Source organism: Athene cunicularia (assembly GCF_003259725.1).
Source record: "Athene cunicularia isolate RWA chromosome 13 unlocalized genomic scaffold, athCun1 chr13_part1, whole genome shotgun sequence".
NCBI classification, from domain to species: Eukaryota; Metazoa; Chordata; class Aves; order Strigiformes; family Strigidae; genus Athene; species Athene cunicularia.
In genome coordinates, this window is record NW_020799117.1 from 8,617,957 (window position 1) to 8,638,788 (window position 20,832).

Genomic DNA, 20,832 nt, shown 5'->3' on the forward strand with positions numbered 1-20,832 from the left:
AAACAGAAATTTGAGCATGTAGGGGAAGGGCTGCTTGAGGTTATTTTTCTCCAGGCATTTATTTCATGGTGCTTCAGCTGCAGGTGTAACCAAGCCTGTTTCTCAGCTGCCTGGTACCTTGAGGAGGCATCTGTAGAGGTGGAATGGGTTTTACCAGGCTCATACATGTTCTTGCAGCCCATGTGTGCAGGCAGCAACAGTGACAAGAGGCACAGCAGCAGCGTCCCTCTTGTCACCTAACATGAAGCCACCCCAGGACTGCACAGAACATGCATCCCCCTTGGTCCTTGCTGTGTGCATGTGTGTCTTATCTATGGGTATCCCAAAGCCATTGTCCTTCTATGCTCCCAGTGCTGGAAATGAAAAGCAAACGTATTCTTGGAAACAGTGACTCAATTTAAAAAAAAAAAAAAAAAAAGGTCCTAAGGGATTTGTATCAGATAATCGGCTGAATATGAGGACCTATGGGACTGCTGCTGCGACCAAAGGAACTGGTGGGATTGTACACAAGGAGAGAGGGTACATTGCTGTTGTATCTGATGCTTATGCAGACACTGCTGGAGCCTTGTGTCCTTCTATGGTGTCTGCACTTCAGCAAAAAAGTTGCAAAATTGGATCAAGCTTAGAGAAAAGCCAAAGAGATGATTAAAGGATTGGAAAATATGCTCTGTAAAAAGGCAGCCAAAGAACTCAGTCTGCTTGCCTGAGCCATAGTGAAGGTTGCTGGGTGTTTTATTGAAATACACATCTTGATGGGAACTTTTATAATAGAGAGCTCTACTGTCTTGCAGGTTAGAGTGATAAAACTCGATGGCTGGCATTTGAAACGAGACAGGCTCAGAGTGGGGAAAAAACCACCTAGAGAAGGGGGAGGCGATTTGCTAATCAAATGACATGTCAGTATTTAAAACAAGTTCTCTCTCTGCAAATGTTTAAATTCAGCGGAGTGTTTTTCTAGGAGACACATGCTCTAGGTCAGCCACTGCTATTGCACGCAGATTAGGTATTAACTGGGGAAGCCCTGTGGCTGTGATTATACAACCGCTCAGCCTGGGTGACAGCAGCTGTCCCTCTATGCTTGGGGTCTTACAGCAAAGGTGAATCACAAAGGAACTAAGGGACATCGAGGTTTGTCCTGAGATTCCCACTAGGGTAAGTGCTAGTGAGCTTTCAGAAATGTTTCCCTTTGCTTTTTATTTCATATGCAACTGGCACTGTGTGCAGCTTCACGGCAGGCCAGGACTGGGCAGGGGACACTGCATGTGGGGTAAAAACAGGGAAAATTTTAACAGCTACTTCTTTTTTTTTTTTTTTTTTTTTGGCTGCTTGCAGTGCCACAGCCTGCCTGCGCAGCACTCAATCCTTTCCGGTTCACCTTTGAGAATGCAGTTTGTTGTTTACAGTTTCCAGGGCCCTTCATGTGTGTGAGAAGGAGAGCATGTGAGTGTCAGCTTCAGTCATACTTTTCTGATCATGCTGCTTTGAGAGAGATTTCTGATAGCGCCACTTTGCATTTCAGAGCACACGCTTTCACTCAGGGCTGCTAAAGCTGCGCTTCAGCACCCAGCTGTGCTCTGTCTTAAAACAGTTTTGCATAGAGTTAAGCAGAGAAGGACATGGGTGGGTAGTTATGTTCCTCTTATTCTGCATTCCTACTCTGCCGTTGAATCACAGAAGGAGCAATGACATAGAGATGTAGGTTAAATACACAAGAAAAGCAAAACAAGATAAACCGGGACTGTGTCTCTTGCAGTGCCAGCCAGTCGTGGTTCTGGTTTTGGTGCTTTCTCACTCAGTCTTCTGGCTTCTGTCTGCCTATCACCCTCTCCTTTCCTTTGGATTTAGCGTGGAAACTGAACATCCAGAACCATGACCACTCACGTCACGCTAGAGGATGCCTTGTCCAACGTGGACTTACTGGAGGAGCTGCCTCTTCCAGACCAGCAGCCATGCATCGAACCGCCTCCGTCCTCCATCATGTACCAGGTACCTTCAGCTCCCAGAGGTGGTGGGGCCGGGAGGGTTGTTCTGGTAGCTCATGCAAAGCACAGGGGCACATGGTGCTCTGAGAACTAGCTGAAAACATCCTGGGTTCACTATGTTTAAGGAAATGTTTAGAACAGATCTAGTCACAAATCTGTGTTCCCAAAGGCTTTAAAAGGAAAGCACTAGAGATCGGTGAAAGGCATCTCTAAGGCTGAGTAGGACATAGGGAAGTTTAAAAATGAGGACCAGAGTGCATGAATGGGTAAGAAGCAGGAGATAACATTTGTGATAACAGCAGAAAGTTCTCAGCGATATTTCGATATACACATATTTCTGTGCTTCCTTTTCATGGCAGCACACACATCTAAGTAGGTCAAAATCAGAGTTCTGCCCAACTTTGGCCGGCCTGTGCCGCTAGCACAGCAGGAGCTGCCGGTCTGGGGAGCTGCTGGCATGCAGGGGAGGGCAGTCACTACAATTGCTCCTCTGCCTTGAACAACCACAGATTTAGCTGCAGCTGCACTGACCAAGCAGAGCTTGGCACAAGCCCAAGGCAAGGCCCAAACTCCTGCTTTTGGATCCGCAGCAGGATGCCTCAGCTGCGTGGCCACCACACCACACCCTGCCCTACAGCACACACCCAGAGTTAAATATAATGTGGGGTCGCTTTCTCCATCCTGCCACTGCTGAATTCAGGGCTTACCCATGGCCGTGTATAAATACACCCGTACAGTGATTGCCATGCCATGTACGCTGGGGTCTGAAATTACAGTATCCCTTTCAGCAGGTCAGACTGTGGGCTCGTTCAGCAGCATTACTATCTCTACGGGTTATCAGACCCAAAGGCAGTTCTGGGCTGTTCAAATTTCAACTCTCTGTGAAAAATCCTCATATCATTTTTGCTTACCTCTTCTTTAAATCATTTTTATTCTTTGCTGGCTTGTGTCCTGTGAGGGGATCAGGGTCCAGCATTATGGCACAGCCTCCTTGCAGGGCCATGAGCATGTGCACACCACTAGGTCTAAAAAACCTCATCTAAACTAGATCTAGAGATATTGGTCAAGCCTGTTGCCTTATCATACTTGTTTGTATGTAGTCCTGTCCCCTGCTAGCCAGAAAGGCACATGCAGTGTCCTGGAGGTGCTAAGAAGGGTGGTCCTGTAGCCACGGGTCTGTGCTCCTGGCTTTTCTACTGAGGAAATCAGTTACTGAGGTGAACACAGTTGCTGCAATGCTGATGTCATTGCAAGGGGCATCTCTGCGCACCTGGGACTTCTCTACACTCTGCCCTCCAGCAGACACCATCAGACAGGAGGAAATTACCCGAGCAGAGAGAGGCTGAGGAGCTGCTTTTTCATTCCCTGCCCTGCTCTGCACTTTCTTGCTCCTCTGTCCCAACCCAAAGTTGTAGCTCAACTTCCAAAACAACTGTTCATCCCAAAACATCTGCTTGCTTGCAAGAGTAACACTAGTGCTGATAATAATGTCTGGATGCGTGCTGACTTTCGTATTTGTGTTTTACAGACATCTCGTTCCCTGCCCTTTCTGTGTGTTTATTCTTTGCAATTCCTGCTGGCAGGATGTGGTCTTCCCCTAGCAGCCAGGGCACAAATCAAAATTAATGAGGCTGCATCTGTCTTTGAGTTACCAAGCTAAAGTCCTTAGAATAATTGCTGTAGGTTTGATCTCCGGTGTGGCTGCAATTCCCTGTAGCTGATCCTCACCTGAGTTTGGCTTGATTTTACAAGGGTTTATCAGTCTTGATCACTGTATTTTCACACATGTAATCTGCAGGATTTCCTCTAATGAACATGTATGATTCAGAAGCATCTCATGCTGCATGTGTGAATCTATTTCAGACCTAGAGGCGCAGCACCTCAAATTGTTCATAAGCTGCTCCCATGCCCCAGGATTCCTACTGATTCTGCTTTTTGCCAACACATCCCACAGTGAACCGTATCAGGTGAGCAAACAACTGGCTGTATTTTAATCCCCATGTCTCCCATTTTGCCCATAGGCTAATTTTGACACAAACTTTGAAGACAGAAATGCCTTTGTGACTGGCATTGCCAGGTACATCGAGCAGGCGACGGTGCACTCCAGCATGGTGAGTTCCCAGGCACTGCCCCAGCAAAGCTCAGCCCGCGGTGCGCACCCGACCCCCAGCAATGCCTCTCTGTCTTTTCTTTCAGAATGAAATGCTGGAAGAAGGCCATGAGTATGCTGTGATGCTTTACACATGGAGGAGCTGCTCACGAGCCATCCCCCAGGTACTCAAGCCCAGGCAGGGATGATCCCAGAGCACATAGCTGGTCTTGCCTTTAGCATGAATTAGTTTGAACTGGAGACAGAAGAATAAAAAAGCAGAGAAGACTGAAGCAGATAGAAGGGTTGAAAAGAGAGACTACTGACTCTTCAAACTGTCTTATGCCCACCAAAGTCTCAAGTACTAATTTCAGCAGCTGGCAACCATTTCAGAAGCAGTCCTGCTTACTGCTGCTCCAGCAAAGGGCACCTGCTCTGCACTTTTATGCATATGAAAGCTTGATCCTAAACAACTCTTAGCAGTACACCCACCCCAGTCACACTCACCACAAGCCAACTGCTTTATATACATTTCCTGGTTTCATGAGCCCCTCCCCTGCTCCCCAGAGCAGTCACACCTGAAGTTGTTTCATCCCCACAGGACCAGCTTGTTTGTCCTACAGCTGCTAACAGGACTCAGCTGAGCACAGCTCTGGTCCAGCATGGTACCTGGGATGGTACTGTGTTTTGTCACTTGAGTCTTTATCCACTTCTCTGTCTGGAGAATGGATAGCTTTTGCTTTAATTAAAGCACTGTGGTTATTTCCTTCCTGGTGTGCTGCTTGAATATTTTTCTCTCTCATCTTGTGGGGAGACAGAGTTTGCTTCAGGCAAAGGTAGTTGGTTCTTGGAAGTTGCGAGTAAAACCATCAGATCTGGTTTATATCACGCTATCCTGATACCTTTGTATGGTATCATACCATTACATGGTATCAGGAACTTCAGGTTCAGTTAAAAATTGCCCGAGTGCTGAGTGGGACTCGTGTGAAGAAGGGAGCCCAGGCAGCCTGGGATGAAAACAGAAGGTCCTCTTGAGATGTGACAGACTCAGGCTCTCCCTGACCTGCACAGAGCTGCTGGGGCAAGTTTCAGCATCCCAGACTGCTGCCCAGACTCTGGGGTCTCTTTCTGCTCCCACGGAAGCCCCAGAATTGTAAGTGTTGTGCAAGGATGCATGAAGGAGCACTTTGATATGCCAGAAACATCTTCCCAAATGCTCTTTTTTGCTGCTGATATACCTGAAGATCCTCATCTCCCCCCACATTTAATCATTCTCCTCCTCTACTGCTAGTTCTGCTTCAACTGTTTTCTAGTCCTTCTCTCTCCAACCTGAATTTTGGTGGCTTCATCCTTCAAACACCTACAGACATGAGTAAGGTTGCCCATGTGGCCCACTGATCATGATTCAGACTCCAGCTCAAAGCTTTTCTTCCGCAATGTGGGCACGTGCTAGATCTCTGCAAAATTGCTGACTGACAATGCGTTGGGGTGGGTGCAGTGCACTTCCATTAACCCTACAGATAAAAGGGTTTGTAGCTCTTCTGTGGAGCCAGGAAAAAATATTTCCACATGGCTGGCAATGCCCATGTTTGTGATTCCCTGGGAAAGGTCAAACCTCAGTTCCCCTCAGGTTATACTCTGCTGATGGTCTCATGAGACCCAGCCATGGGGAGCTTTCTGCTGCTGATTGGATATTTGCTTGTCTCCCATTTATATTTGATGCTGTGCTGCAGTTGCCCCTCCTGCCTATGCTAACAGAAGGCAGGCTGTGGCTGAGCTGATGGCAAGACACTGCTATGGATAATCTGTTTTGGCGTTTTAGTGTCCTTCCATCCAGGTCACCTACGTGACATTTGTGCCTCTCTGAGCACAGCTTGGGGGATCCCCACTCTCTGCCCCGTCCTCCCTGCCAGGGCTGCAGGCAGTGCCACGTGTAATGGAGGAGCAGACACCACCACAGGGTTCATGTACAGATTAACCAGATCTGATCTTGCAGTGACCCCTGTGCGTTGCCATGGGGCACGTGGCTGCAACCGGGGGGTCCTGTTCTCAGTCCCCAGCTTGGCTGCTCAGTCATGTACTACATCAGAGACCGTGGTTTTACAGGTGAAGAACAGAGTCTACACATAAATGTCCACCACACCTCCCTGCCATGAGCAGCATCCTCATGGCTATCAATATTGCCTGACTGCAGTATGAAACACCAGGGCAGGGACATGAGATTCTCCACTACAGAGAAGACAAAGCTACTTTTGCATCTTCCCACATGTACAGCTGGCGGATTTGCCCGCCTTGTGCCCTGTGCATCAGCTGTTGCACTACTAAACTTGCACCAGAGCTGTCAGCCCCATCACAGCCTTGTGTCAGCAGCAACTGGAAACAAAACCAGAGGGTGACAGCAAGGATGCATTGCCTCAGGCAGTTGGGGTTTTCCCTAAAAGTTTAGTAATGACTCCCATGTAGCTCTTTGGACATGAGATGGATGACAACTCAGCAAGTCCTTAAATTTAGCTTCCTTGGATTCCAGTGATGGTGACACTTCATTTCTGCTAGCCACATACAAGCCCAGTGATTTTTAACAGGTCAGCAACAGAACCAAAATTATCCCAGGGAGTGTATAGCAGAGCCATAACCTGGTGCCTTGTGTGTCCCTGGGACTTTGCAACACAAAGTCTCAGATAATTTTATGACATAACATTCCCACGTTGTGTAGCAAGTCCAAACTCTGTATTGTATGTGTTCTACCCCAGACAAATGCATTAGAATGTTTTTATTTCTCAAATCAAGGTGATATCTAATTATAATTCATGGAGAGAATTTCGCATCTGAGAAATAGCCCCTTCTCCTGTCACCTACTGCCTTAAGAACAAGCTCCCTTGAGTCCCTCTGTTGTCCTCAGATGGGGACAGGATTCACTGTGAGACAAGCAGAAGATGGTGACCATTGCAGTCCACAGCTGTGTTAGAAAATCTGATGCTGACAAGGATGATTTGTCTTTGCAACGCAGGTGAAATGTAACGAACAGCCAAACCGAGTGGAGATTTATGAGAAGACAGTGGAAGTCTTGGAGCCAGAAGTCACCAAGCTTATGAAGTTCATGTATTTTCAAGTAAGTAGTCAAGGAGCGAAGCAAAAATAATTTATTACTTTGGTGTTAACTTATCCTAAGCAGGGCTGTGCTATCCTTGCCTGCTAGGCCAGCTTGCAGAGCCCCTGAACCCCCGATAGGTCTCTTCTTTGCAGCCACCCCCAGATACCTGAGACCTTTCTGAAAGAAACCTGTGTGTCCCTTGCTCAGCCCCAAAATCTTGTACACAGTTGGGAATGAGCACACCTCAGCCCTTGAGGTTCACAGAGGACCAGAGCCCCACTGTGTGGAGCTAATGGGTGACACAGGCTCCTGTTTTCTGGGCTGTGGGCTGGTGGATGTGAAGACCTGTTTCTCCACTAGCACCAGCACAGCTTGCTCTTCTGCTCTTCCCTCTGAAGCAAAGCCAGGAAGACCTGAGGGCTGGTGGTGCAGCTGGTGCTTGGGGTGGGATGCAGCCATGCAGCTGGACACCCTCCTCCTCTGCCAGCGGGAACAGGATGTGCTCACAGCCCCCTGAACTCAGAGGTCAACTGGCAAAGAGCACCAAAGCTTAAATTTAGCAGTTGCTACACTTGAGGCAGTTGACAAAATAATACGCATAGATTCCCAAGAGAGCAATGAGCATGTGGCGACAGCTGCTGTGGGCTCCAGGGACCTCTCCCCATCGCTGCCTGCATTCATAACTGGCTGCAGCTGGGTTTCACCATCATTTTTAGGTTTCATCTCCTGTGAGGTCTTTATGCCCCACCTAAAAATCTGAAACCTGATTTTGCAGAACATGCCACACTTGGGGCAGGCGCACATAGAGGGTTTGAGCCTCCTTCTCCCCTCCAGCACGGACGATGTTTGTCTGCAGTGGTTTGTACCGCTGCTTTGTTTCATGGTGACACTGGAGAGGGACCCTGGAGCCTCCATCTCCAACAGAAAAATGCTTTTGTTAAAGGAAGGAAAGAGTGGGTGGGTGAAGAGGGGTCTTAGCAGTGGTGTGATGACCCTGTCCCGCTGCCTTCCAGCGCAAGGCTATCGAGCGGTTCTGCAGTGAGGTGAAGCGCCTGTGCCATGCTGAACGGAGGAAGGACTTTGTCTCCGAGGCCTATCTCCTCACTCTGGGCAAGTTCATTAACATGTTCGCTGTCTTGGATGAGCTGAAGAACATGAAGTGCAGCGTCAAAAATGACCATTCTGCCTACAAAAGGTGAGAGGGAGCAAAGCAGTGGGAGTGGGGACAGGACTGTGCCTGGTCTGCAAGGGAGGACCTGGTCTGCCCAGCAGTGAGGTCAGGTGGACATCAGGAGGCTGGAGGTTGGGTTTCTGTGCTGTCGTAAGATCTCTTTGTGATTTTAGGCAAATCTCTGAGCCCTGTTGTGTTTTGGTTCCCTCTTGGTAAAACAAGGAAAGAGCAGAGCTGTAATGCAGCTGCAGGTCAAACAGGGCAGATGGGTGGTGAAGAGTCTCACGTTGGGTCAGTGAGCCTTGGTGACACTGGATTTCTCCCTTCCAGAGCTGCCCAGTTTCTGCGGAAGATGGCAGACCCCCAGTCCATCCAGGAGTCCCAGAACCTCTCCATGTTCCTGGCAAACCACAACCGCATCACGCAGGCAGGTCCCTTTTCTCTGAACCACTTCACTTTTCCATGAGGAGAGAGAGGCAGTGATCTCACCAAGGTTGACACCACTTCAGACCAGATTGTGCCAATTGGATCACTGACACTGACTCTAATGGTCTTTAGGTCAGGCTATATAATTCTAGCAATATCTCCTTCTTATGGGTCATTCTGGGTGGCTTTGAAAGTCTCTATGCCAAAACAAAGATGAAGGTTTAAAAGATACAGAAGACCTCTTGGAGGGGGAGGTTCTGCCAGAACCTCTTCCCCTGTTTTCCCCAGGACATCCATCCAGTTCATCTCTGTGACTGCATGGGGACTGCAGATCAGACCCCATGGCCCTCCACGCTCCACAGGCTTTATAGCTTCTGCTAATTAGGTAAAATACTGCACAGAGCCAGGAGAGAGTCAGAAAGTCTGCTTCTGACACATCTGTCTTTACATCTCGCTCTCTGATGTTTTGCTGTTGTGATCAGTCTGAAGAGGAGAGCTGTCCTTCAGAAGTAAGGTTGTTCATTACTGGTGGTACTATGAGGTCAATCTTCCGCTAGTAACCTAAGAAAAGCACACAGATGAGGTTTGAAGAAACATCTTATCATTCTACTCTTAATCCTTCAAATGTGTTTCTCCCATGATTTCTGCTGTTCCTCTGTGCATGTGGATAATGTGGCCCCTGTTGATGTTTCAGTGTCTGCACCAACAACTAGAGGTTATCCCTGGCTATGAGGAATTGCTGGCTGATATTGTCAACATCTGTGTGGATTACTATGAAAACAAGATGTATCTCACTCCCAGTGAGAAACACATGCTCTTAAAGGTGAGATTCGGTTATGCTTATGGGGCGGGTTGCTTGCATAGCTTCACCTTTGTTTTAGTAAGATGAAATTCCCTTCCAAGACAATGTTTCTCCTAATTTTCTTTACTTTTTACTCCTTTGGGTTTACATGCATCCATCCTCTGCAGAGCCACCATCCTCTGGACACACGAGTTGCTATGAGGTGGGAAGGCTCTCTGCACGCAGCAGCAGAGTTGCCTTCCTCCTCTCCCTGTTTCCCTTCTGATCTCTGTTACTTTGTGTCTTCTGCTGCGATACCTCAATTCCCCCATTTTCTTCCCTTTCAAATCTTCTTTTTAGCTGAACAGACTGGATGTGGCTGTGGGTTTGAGATGTCCCACCCCAGTGCTCTGAAGTGGCACCTCTGTCGGGCAGTGCCATGAGTTGCCTCTATTCCTGCTGTAACTTGGACCTTCTCCCATCATTTCTCTGATGTCCTTTCTGGCCTTCTCCCATATAAAAATTTTCCTTCCTATCTCCCTTTCCTCTGTTTTTCCCCATCTCTATCTTTTTCCCCAGTCCTTCCCAAGGTTGACAGCAGCTCTGCCTGCCTGGGACATAGGTGGTGATGGTCTGCAACTGGTGAACGAGAGCACTGGTGGGTGCCCTGTGCTCTCCAGAGCTGGAAGGGGTTTTTCTATTTTGCATGGATGATCATGGGCTTGACCTGGGTAACTAGATAGGACATGCCAAAATCACCACCAACTTTGCAACTCTGAATTTTCTGATGCTCATTCCCAGCAATAATTTCCGCAGAAGGCAGATCCTTCCAGGCTTGATTTCCTGACTCTAAAGAGCCCTCAAGATGAACATGCCAAAGTATCTGCTTGTTTTGTATATTTGTTCTTAGTCAGTTATTACAATGATTGCAGTCACTATCACCATAAGAACTTCATTACCACAGTATGAGTCAACTGTCCTTCTTTGAAGGATAATGTGGGTAGTTCAAATATCTATAATGATTTGTACTGAATTTAAGGGAAAAAAAAATCAATTCAGGAGAATATTTTAAATGTTTTCAGTTCTTCTCCAGGAGTAAATGTTTGCTTTTAGGTTATTGTCATGTGGGAGAGAGGAGGAACAAATTGTGAGCACCATGTGTTTTTGCACAGAAAACAGAAGCAATCCATCATGTGTCCTCTGTCTACCATGTACATCCTTGCAGATACATGCACATTTCATACAGTCGTCTTGTGTGTCAGGTGGTACAGGAGCCTCAAATGGCCTTTCCTCATGCTAAGTGATGGAGAACTGTGTTTTGCCAATTATCAGGCCTAGCATAAAGGACGCAGCCAGCATAAAGATGAACCAATAACCAAATTGTACTTGATACAAAAGGGTCAGTCCATGGGTGAGCGCTGGGGGTACAAACAAGTCGGTCAGATTATACATAATCAACATCATTCCCACTGACCCCAACAGTGACACCACACAACCAACAATGGGTGGAATAAATGGTGAAATGCAGTCTCCCACAGAAGGGACAGGAGACAACCGAGTTAACAAGCCAAACACATAAGACCAAGGAAGCCACATACTGAATCTCTACACAGCCCGTGTTTACAAAAGCCAGACCTGACTGGAGCCCAGTCCCAGGGAGGCGGGAGGTCCTTCCCCAACAGGGAACTCTGCACAAGGCATCCACCTCACAGACAGACACTGCCCCTGCCTGTAAGGGGTCCCAGCTTTTATCCCTGAGTGGGACACCTGGGGCTCATTTACCTAATGGCTCTCCCTGCAAGGCCACCGCACCCTGGAGGGAAGCCTAAAAGCAAACTCACCCCCACTTTGTGAAGGACTGTGGGAATCACCCATATGTCAACCTTAATTTGGGGCTTGGGGTTGAAACCCCAGCATTTCAAACTGTCTTTGACTTGTGTTGCTGACTTCACACTAATGAAACCTAACCTTTCCATCTTCTCCAGGTGATGGGGTTTGGCCTGTATCTCATGGATGGGAATGTCAGCAACATTTACAAGTTGGATGCCAAGAAGAGAATCAACCTTAGCAAAATAGACAAATTCTTCAAGGTCAGTGACCTGTCTGGGCAAGACTGGGATTTATTGCGGACCAATGAATTAGCGACCTGTACCATTGCACATGCTGCCAAAAATAAACCCAAACCACAGGAGTCATTTACAAGTCCAGCAAACCCAAAGGGTCAAGAAATTATCTAGGCCCAAGGATGAGGAATGGGATTACTGTGAACATGAGTTGGGCACAGAGCTGCAGCATGGGTGAGACGAGCGATGCCGGCCCTCGGTGCCATCGAGGCTGTGGATGGGTGAGCAGTGCCTGGGGCTGGCTCTGCTCCTGTGGTGCTGGAGCTGGGCAGCCGCTGGGAGCTGAGGACCGTGTACACCCTTGGTGGGCAGCCGGCTGCCACGGTGGCTCCTGTGTCCTGCCGAGAGGCAAAGGAGGGGGACAGCACGTGGGCTATCTGTGTTGTGGATGAGGGAAGGGTGTGCCAAGCTGACATCGTTCCTATCTCTTTGCATGTTTCTGAGGCAGGTTTTCAGTCTCCCAAGGGCACCATGATGTCAGGCCACTGGCAAACCTGGCTGGTTTGCTGAGGCCTGTGCAGGTGATGGTTGCACTCCCCTTTCCCTCAGCAATCTGCTGAGCTGAGGAAGAGGGGACATAGCTCAGCACGTGGTCTGGCAGTCTTACTTTTTGTGTAAACTGTGCTCCCTGTAGGACAGAAAAAGCTTCTTGCGAAGCTTGTGTCAGCTGGGACTTGGAGGTGCTCAGTGAGTTCCTCAAAGGGCTCACCAGATGCTTTGATGAACCATTTTTATCTTATCTGAGATCTGGGTTTTCGGGAAAGGCCCACGAGAACTGGATGCTCCCAGTGACAGGGTGGGAAGCAGCCGTGCAGCCTCCCTCTGCCCATGCACATGTGCAGCTGAGTCCAGCCGTGGGCTGGTCCACACTGGAGACCTGGCTGCATTGCCCCGGGGCCACTCAGCAGGAGAAAAGTTTGAGATAACTCTGTTGATTCCCCACAAAATCTGGTGTGTGTGAGCCACTGGCCACCAGTGGCAGATGGAGAGGGGGGCTGAGACCCCCCACAGCAGCGCCTGCGGCATTCCCGGGGGAAATGCCACCTTCTTTCCATTGCTGCTGTGCCCAGGCTGGGTCTCGGAGGCATTTCAGGTTTGGGGCAGGTCAGCTCTAGGAGGCATGGTGGGCTCTGGCAAGGGACAAAGGTACTGGCAGCAAAGAATAACAGCATAGCAGGAGGATAGCAGAATAACTTTCCCGATGGAGCAACTAGTTTTCTTTTAGAGCTACAGAGATTGAGTAGTCCGTCCAGAGTCCTTTTTCCTCCACTGTACTAGTCTTTCTCCTGAGATGGAAGGATTAGGTTTTGTTACCAACAGTTGCTTCACAGAGAAAATGAGAGGATGACTTGCAGGGGGGGCGGGGGGCACGGAGCACTTCTTCCCCATCACTCTTTTGGCAGAGTGGATTCTCCCTGCCGCTTTACCCAGAGAGCTGCTGAGTAGCCTGAAAGAAGAGTTTGGTTGTAGTGACAGGGTAGAGGATGCTTCCTTGCCTATTGCCGTGACTTTCAGTTTATAGATGACGTGCTGGGTCTGTGCAAGGGGAGGGAACAGACAAGCCCAGATAGCTGGTTTCATGAAAGGTTGGTGTTCCAGCCGCTGCATCTGCACTCTGAGAGAGTGGGGACCTATTAAACCCAGTCTGCATCATCTCCTGGAGACAGGGCTGAAATGCCGCCATAGGGGACTACGGGCAGATACCATGACCTCATGGATGGGGCGATGGCAATAATGAGGTGGTGGAATACCCTCCAGTCACTGGAGAGACTGCTGAGGACTGCAGCTCTGCAAAGATGATTTATCATGCCATCCCTTGGAGTCATCCAAGTTTTCCATGGTTCAGCTTTGCTGACTCAACTGAATCTCAGTTTAAATCAAACTTGCAGTGTAATCTGTAGAGTTTGGTCATCTTGGTGCGTTCAAACAGATTTGCTGTTCATTGCAAAGTGCTGTGGGCCATCAGAGGATCAGGTAAAATGTCTTCCATTGCATGGAATAACTTTCTTCTTTCTAGCTTTTTTTCCATTTGCACTTCTCCAACATCTGCTGTGGTCTCACCTAGTCAGTTAAGTACCACTACAGACTATCAGATCTCAATAAGAAAAGGCCAACTACTCCTCTTACTACATCTGCTTTTTGCCTTCTGATTAAATTTCTAGTGGATTGACCAGGAATTTGAATAGTGAAAATGAACTACCCCTTCATTTAAACCTTTTATGAAAGTGCCACTGGGAATCCCTGATGACAGCATTGCACATTCTCCACACAAGACAGCCTGGGAAGAGAAGCGTGATAATAGGACAGGCAATTTGCCACCATCTTCTCTGAATTTTGGGGCAAGGCTTTTGTAGCTGGGTGAAGCTGAAGCTTAATATTTTATCGAAGAAATGTTGGTAGCTCGTGGCTGAATTTTGTTTGCAGATGAAAGCTTAGAGAAGCAGGGACCTGTCTGAGCTTGAGGTACATTCAGTGCACTTTGAATTTATTTCCCATCCAAATCCTCCTGAGATGTAGAGGGTGAGCAGAGCCATGTTATATTGCCAGTGTTTTTCTCTTTCTGGAGAAGTTCTTAGGACACATCACAAGCAGCTGCAGTGCCAAAGTACGGTCTGATTCCCTGGAGAAAGATGCCACATCCCTGGATATCCAGGCAGCAAAGCAGCCTAGAGCTCCCCTCCAAAGGGAGCTGCAGCAACTTGCTGCCAAAATACTAACATGCTGGCTTTCATCCCTCAGTTCTCTTGGAGGATTATGGTGGGAGGCAATAAGCCCTGCTCAGGAATAAACCCCTCTGTTTTTGTTGTGAAAAGAGCCTTTCCTCTGGCCAGTTACAGCACTGAACCGTTCTGGCCATAGCCTGCCTGGGTACCAGCAATTCCAGGGTTCCATGGCACTCGTAGTGGGTGGTTTTCTTGGCACAAAGAGCCTTGTGAACATTTTCGGTGGCTTCCTAGTTGTGAAATGACCCTGGGTCCAGGTTTGCCCCTTGCTTTAAACAGCCTGACACTTTCTGTAGCTACAGAGACGCAGGATGCCATTTTGTAGTCCCTCGTGTTGCGCTGAGGCCACGGGCTCTCTCTCCGCCGATGTTTCAACCATCTTTTGTTTTCTTTTCCAGCAGCTGCAGGTGGTTCCTTTATTCGGCGATATGCAGATAGAACTGGCCAGATACATTAAGACCAGTGCTCACTATGAGGAGAACAAATCCAAGTGAGTGCCTGCCATAATGTCTCTTGGCTTCTGTGTGTGTCCCGATAAGCCGTGGGAGCCGCAACTCTCCGGCGTGTGTGAGGTCTGTGCACGGGTATCCGTGTGTGTCCCTGTGAGGTGTGAGTCGCGGGGTGCCAGCTCTGTGTGCACGTGTGTACCTCCCTGTCCCTGCATGGGAAGATGTCCTCGCCGGCCCCCGAGTGCGTGCTTGTGCAGCCAGCTCTAAACCTACGTGTACCCGTACCCCTGCGTGCAGGCAGGGCAGCGGGCATGCCTCCACGTCTGCACCCACTGGCAGGGGCTGGGAGGGTGCTCGGTGGCTGGCAGCGAGGCAGGAGGAGGGGAAGGCGGCTGGCGCACGGTGCGGGACAGCCGCTGAGTGCTTGCGAGGTGTGCGCCCGGAGGTGTGTGAGTGCGAGCGGCGTGTCCCTGCTCTGGAGAGATTTTAATCCACAGTTTTCATCCCAGGGACAAAATCCTCCAGAGCATGAACACAGCAGTGGATCTCTTTGCAGTAGTCAGGGAGTCTCCTCTAGCTCAGGCAGGTTTCGTCAAGAAGGGCAGCAGGAATAAGGATTGAAGCGGGGGTTAGATGCGCTGGAAATGAATGAACACTGTGGGAGGAGGGCAGAAATGGAGTCTTTACGGCCGTGCTCAGGAGCGTAGAGCACCACTTCGCAGCCTGGGTTCACAGGCAGTTTGCTGCTCCCGTCAGATGAATCTGCAGACGTCGTTTCAGATCACACCAGGCGTGTGTGAGGCCCCACTTGTCTTTGTAGCTTTGCATCACGCTGTTATTGCTAGAAAAATCGTTGTTAGGTTTGGGTATCCCTGCGTTTGCAACCACACATAAGTAAAGCCCACCTGAGCTGTGTCTGGCTGTAATGGCTGATGGTAGCCCGGCTTTCAACGGTGAGTGGCCTTTCACTCGTGGGACCGTACCACGTGGAAGTCAGATTTCTCCAGCATCTGTGAGAAGCAGCCTAGCTGAGCTGTCTCTTCAGTGGGATAGGAACTAACCTGCAGCCTCATCTCTCCGCTTCTGTTTGCTCATCCCCTTCCACCCCGGAGGGTCCAGCTTTTCTTCCAGCCATGTGGCTCACCCAGGAATGGCCCTCCCCTGCCTGTCCCAAGGCTGGTTGAAAAGTGCCAATTAGTTGTTAATGAGAAATCTGAACACAACATGGCAAAAGTTCCTGAGCAAAAGGTTTGCAGTTAAAATTGGGAAAAAAATGAAAAAAAAAAAATAAAATATAAATTTAAATAATATTTTTGAAAACTCAATTTAAAAGGGAAAAAAAAGGTCTAAAAATTTGCACCTTTTTATCCTAAATCGTTCAGAAAGCACATTTCAACAAAACATGTCAGCTGTATTCATTTTCTCATCTCAAAACCAAGGTAGCTTGTGGGCTGTTTACCTGTGCACAATTTTAATGTCTGTCTTGAAATCTGTCTTACCAGCTTTGTGTGCTGTACCTTACTAACCAGTGTTTTTTCCTCACTCACTTGCTTTCCCAGCAAATTGCCTGGGACTCTCAACACTAACTCTGCCAAGGTGGTTCCATATAATCCCCATTCCCTACTAACATTGTTTTTGTCACTTTCTTTCCCTCCCCGTCTCCATGAAAGTGGAATTAATTGGTGTTTTTCCTGCATGGCGCTTTGTTTCTGCACTGTGGACTAGGTTGTGTGTGGCAGGGAGGGTTGGTGCAGCCCTGGCCATTCCTGCTAACCTGCCGATTGTCCGGTGGGGAGCACAGGACATTGAAACGGGTAAGAGTCGAGCGATGGGACCGTGGGAGGATGGATTTCACAAGGGATGACATCATGGCCCAGCACTTCCAGGATCTTCTACCACCACAAATATTGGCAACAAAGGCCTTGCAGTTAACTGTAGGAATATGTCTTCATGTCTGTATCCGTAATCAGAGGCAGGTTTCACACCTTCCTTTTGTACAGCCAATCTAGACTGGAGAAGATGACTGTGTCGTAAGATGGACAATTATTTAGGGGGGAAAACAGCAAGATCTGAACTTTTACATTGTGATGACAGAGTAAGACATGAAAGTCTCACTGACAGATATTGCTTGCACAAAGCATTTTGGTGGAGCTGTTCTGGTTCTACATCAGTGGCTTATACAGAATGGGGAAAAAGGAGATGTTAAATAGACCTGATTTGTACCATTTCTTCATACAACTGTGCCTTTGCAAGGGGAATGCTGCCGCCTTTTAGGATGTCATTTCTCTGTTACACAGTACATATGGCTCAATGCAAATTAAAATCTAGTTCACTTAATCATATTCTGCTCATCATTATACTCAGGATTGTTCCCTGACCTGGCAGTATGAGCCAGAACCAAAAACACAGTAGGAGGGATATTCCCTTGCTGGCCCCTTCCAGAGTTTTTGCTTGCAGGAGAAGGTAGCATGACCCAGCCGTTTCAGACCGAGGGGGATGACGTCTAAAGGGATGATTATCCTTGGGTTTAGCAGAAAAGATGCAAACAATAAAGGGTCTTTGCAGTTCATCCTTCCCTGAAAGCTTGTCCAACAGTAGCCTGGAAAATAGCCATGTCTGCCAATGCGGGTAGGTGAGCCCAACATGGAGAGCAGCCTGCAGGGTGGACGGAGCGGAGATGTTCAGGCTGAAAGGTGAGGCAAGTGTCTCCATCATGCTCTGAGAGACCACCTCTGGAACACCCCACAGACCAGGGGACAGGAGAGATACGACACAGGCTGACATTCGCCCTGAAGGTGGCATGTCTTGAGCATGTTGAAGAGAGCAGTTGAGCGCAAGGCTTTGTCCCTGGGGGTGTCTGCATGGAGCCCCGTGTCCTGTCCTTGAAACCCTTGCTTTTTTGCCCAGGTGGACGTGCACTCAGAGCAGCATAAGTCCTCAGTACAACATCTGTGAGCAGATGGTCCAGATCCGAGATGACCACATCCGCTTCATCTCAGAGCTCGCTCGCTACAGCAACAGCGAGGTGGGTAGTCACCATAATCAGCCTTGTTAGGTGGACGAGGCTGGGAGACGACGTGTGGCAGGAGTAGGGTTTGCCAAGGACGTACGGTGAGGAGGGAAGAAAGTCACAGGTGGAACAAACCACTTCTTGATCCAGCAACAAAAAACCACGTTACAAAAGTCACCTGCAGGTGCAAAATTATGTGCACAGAATATCTACTGCCACAGCTTCTGCTCTTCGGTCACAGACTTGTTAAAATAGGAAGCAGGAACAATTTTGCAACTAAATGGTTATTGTCAGCCAGGTGGCAGAACACTCCTGAATGGCAATTCCTATTAACATAGAGCTATTGGTCAGGGCTTGGAGGAAAGTTCACGAGGCATTTCTGTTCTTTTCATTACTGAATGTCAGCGCTCCCTCTGATGCCACTGTGACTGGTTTTTGCAAATTTGTGATCCTCATTCACCAGTGTTAGTGTATTGAATTGTTAGCATTCTCAGACCTTTTTGGCATTTATAAATGATTATTTGAACTTTAAATCAGTAAAGAACTCTCAAAGATTTCAGTAGTATTAGACCATCAGAAAGTAATGGAAAAGTGGAATGAAAACAGTTATTTGCTCCGAGGCGACAGGTCAGACCCATATTTTCTGTAGGAAATAAATTGACTGCCTGGGTAAAAAGAGCCTTGACAAGTTATACCCCTTTTACTGAGGGACACTGCTCAATTTTAGCTTGATCATAAGGTCATGGGGAATTCATTTCAGCTGGGATTTGAGAGAGAGATCTCTGGTTGCTGTTTGGCTCGGTGAAGCCTTTGCAGCGTTTCTGAATCTAGCCCTAATGTCATGCGATGTTCTCCAGGTGGTCACTGGCTCAGGACTGGACAGCCAGAAATCAGATGAAGAGTACAGGGAGCTCTTTGATCTTGCTTTACGAGGACTGCAGCTGCTGTCCAAGTGGAGTGCCCACGTCATGGAAGTGGTGAGTGCATCCCTGGAAGTGCTGAGTGTGTAATGTCCTCCTCTTCCCAGGTGAGCGTGAACGTTTTAACATGGCACGTAACAAAGACTGGAAAGGTGAGCTTGCAATCATGCTACAGAACTTTAAGCCATTAACAGACACACTAAGATCAGGCAGCTAATGAGCCTGAACAACCTCTGTACAAAACGGAGAAAGAAAGCTTGTTCAGCTCATTGTGGATCTGAACCACCCTTTGCGGGTGCTGGGTTGTCCACATCGACTGTTCCCCTAACCTGAACACCTTGCTTAAGTGCTGAAAGCTGTTTGGGATGAGTCTGGATCTTGAGCAACTAAAACTGTAATTCAAATGATGATGAAAATTCTTAATTTGGAAAATTTCAACTACATCTCAACAGAAGTCCGTGGATGGCAAAAACCCAATATGACTGGCAACCACCCAAATAAACAAAACCAATATTCAGTACAGTGATAATAAAGCCGGGAAGAAGCACAAATTCTGCTCTCAAAGGAATGTCAAACAACTGTAGTAACATCTAGGGAGTGTTTTCCTGGCACAGGGCCCTCTTCAGTCTTTCCAGCCTGGCTTCTTACTCATTGCAGTGTTGACAGTGTCTCTTTCCATCTTCTAGTACTCTTGGAAGCTGGTTCATCCCACAGATAAATTCTGTAACAAGGATTGCCCAGGAACAGCAGAAGAGTATGAGAGAGCCACCCGGTACAACTACACTAGTGAAGAGAAGTTTGCCTTTGTGGAGGTAGGTACCAACTGCACAAAAGTAAGAATCAGCCAGGACTGGTTTTCTGTCCATATTCTTCAGGACAGAGGAAGAGGAGGGAAGAGCATCTCAACACGCTCAGCTGGTTCCTCATCCCTGTGGCCCACATTAAAGGATTAAGGTTTCTCACATTCCTGTGGCCCTTAATTTGCCCAGAACTAAGGGGCAAATTAAGTTCTTAGGAGCTCCTACTGGGATAGAAACACTGCACCAGTGCATGTTGAGAGCAACTCTCCTCTCTTCCTGATCCTCCTCTTCATATGCTGTGTTTGTGTGCTGGAGAAAACCAGATGTGAATCCCTATGTTTTCTTAATATTGCTGTATTAAGCCTCTCCTGACCTGAAAAAGGAGTTCAGGACTCCTGGCAAAAAAAAAAAAAGGGTGTGGGCTTGCAGAACAGCACAATCTGGATCAACATCAGGAGCTACGTTCAGGTGCTGTGCAAACACAAGAGATCCTCAGCCAGGCCCCAGGACCCATCAACTCTTAGTCTGGCTGTCTGTGAACAGTGGGAATAGTCTTCTGAGCCTGGTTGTGGGAGACCCTCCCACCTCCATCTTGCCTTACACAGTCCAAGGCAGTTTGAATATTGCCTTAATTTTTGTGGCTCACTCCCTCCTGGGAGTTGTCACTGCACTCTTGTATGAGGAAGACTCTGCCCCGGTGCGGATGCAGGTCAGTGCAAGCCATGCAGCTGCACCCACGTGTGGAGCACGTGCCGTTTCCTGGGACTGTGTGTAATTAAAGATATCAGGAGATCAGGAGTGGAAACAGAGCTTGCCAAGGGATGGGGGCCATTTGCAAGAAACTGATGGTGTAGATGCTCTCCCTCAGCTTGTGATCTGTAAAGCATCTAACATCAAAAAAATTAGCCACCTAATTACTGGACCTAAGCTACATGAGTAGAATTCATTTAGTCCCAAATTCTATTAATTTTGGATTTATGGAGCTCTTCATACAGTGGAAAAATAGCAAATACATCTGGTTTTAATTTTTGCGTCAGGTAATTGCCATGATCAAAGGTCTGCAAGTGCTGATGGGCCGGATGGAGAGTGTCTTTAACCAAGCCATCCGCAACACGATCTATGCAGCCCTGCAGGACTTTGCCCAGGTGACCCTGCGAGAGCCGCTCAGGCAGGCGGTCAGGAAGAAGAAGAATGTTCTGATCAGGTCAGTCTGTCCTTTAATGTAATGCAAAGCCCCTGTATTTGTGTAACACATCTGTCCTATATA

At 48.1% G+C, this 20,832-nt stretch overlaps 1 protein-coding gene across 3 annotated transcripts in view; it reads left to right on the forward strand.

Annotated features, from left to right (window-relative positions):
* Window positions 1-1,049: 1,049 nt before the first annotated feature.
* CYFIP2 (cytoplasmic FMR1 interacting protein 2) overlaps window positions 1,050-20,832 on the forward strand; it is a 50,491-nt gene continuing 30,708 nt past the window's right edge. Inside the window, exons 1-14 of one of the 3 annotated variants that reach the window (XM_026857953.1) lie at window positions 1,050-1,152; window positions 1,846-1,986; window positions 4,004-4,093; window positions 4,179-4,256; window positions 7,079-7,180; window positions 8,176-8,357; window positions 8,664-8,760; window positions 9,454-9,582; window positions 11,526-11,630; window positions 14,785-14,876; window positions 17,743-17,860; window positions 18,703-18,822; window positions 19,452-19,577; window positions 20,603-20,769. In XM_026857953.1, coding sequence (XP_026713754.1) covers window positions 1,870-1,986; window positions 4,004-4,093; window positions 4,179-4,256; window positions 7,079-7,180; window positions 8,176-8,357; window positions 8,664-8,760; window positions 9,454-9,582; window positions 11,526-11,630; window positions 14,785-14,876; window positions 17,743-17,860; window positions 18,703-18,822; window positions 19,452-19,577; window positions 20,603-20,769 — 1,523 coding nt within the window. In that variant the 5' untranslated portion in view covers window positions 1,050-1,152; window positions 1,846-1,869. Of the gene's footprint in view, window positions 1,153-1,249; window positions 1,268-1,845; window positions 1,987-4,003; window positions 4,094-4,178; window positions 4,257-7,078; window positions 7,181-8,175; window positions 8,358-8,663; window positions 8,761-9,453; window positions 9,583-11,525; window positions 11,631-14,784; window positions 14,877-17,742; window positions 17,861-18,702; window positions 18,823-19,451; window positions 19,578-20,602; window positions 20,770-20,832 lie in introns of those variants that run through there. The other 2 variants (XM_026857955.1, XM_026857954.1) reach the window with 2 other exon arrangements.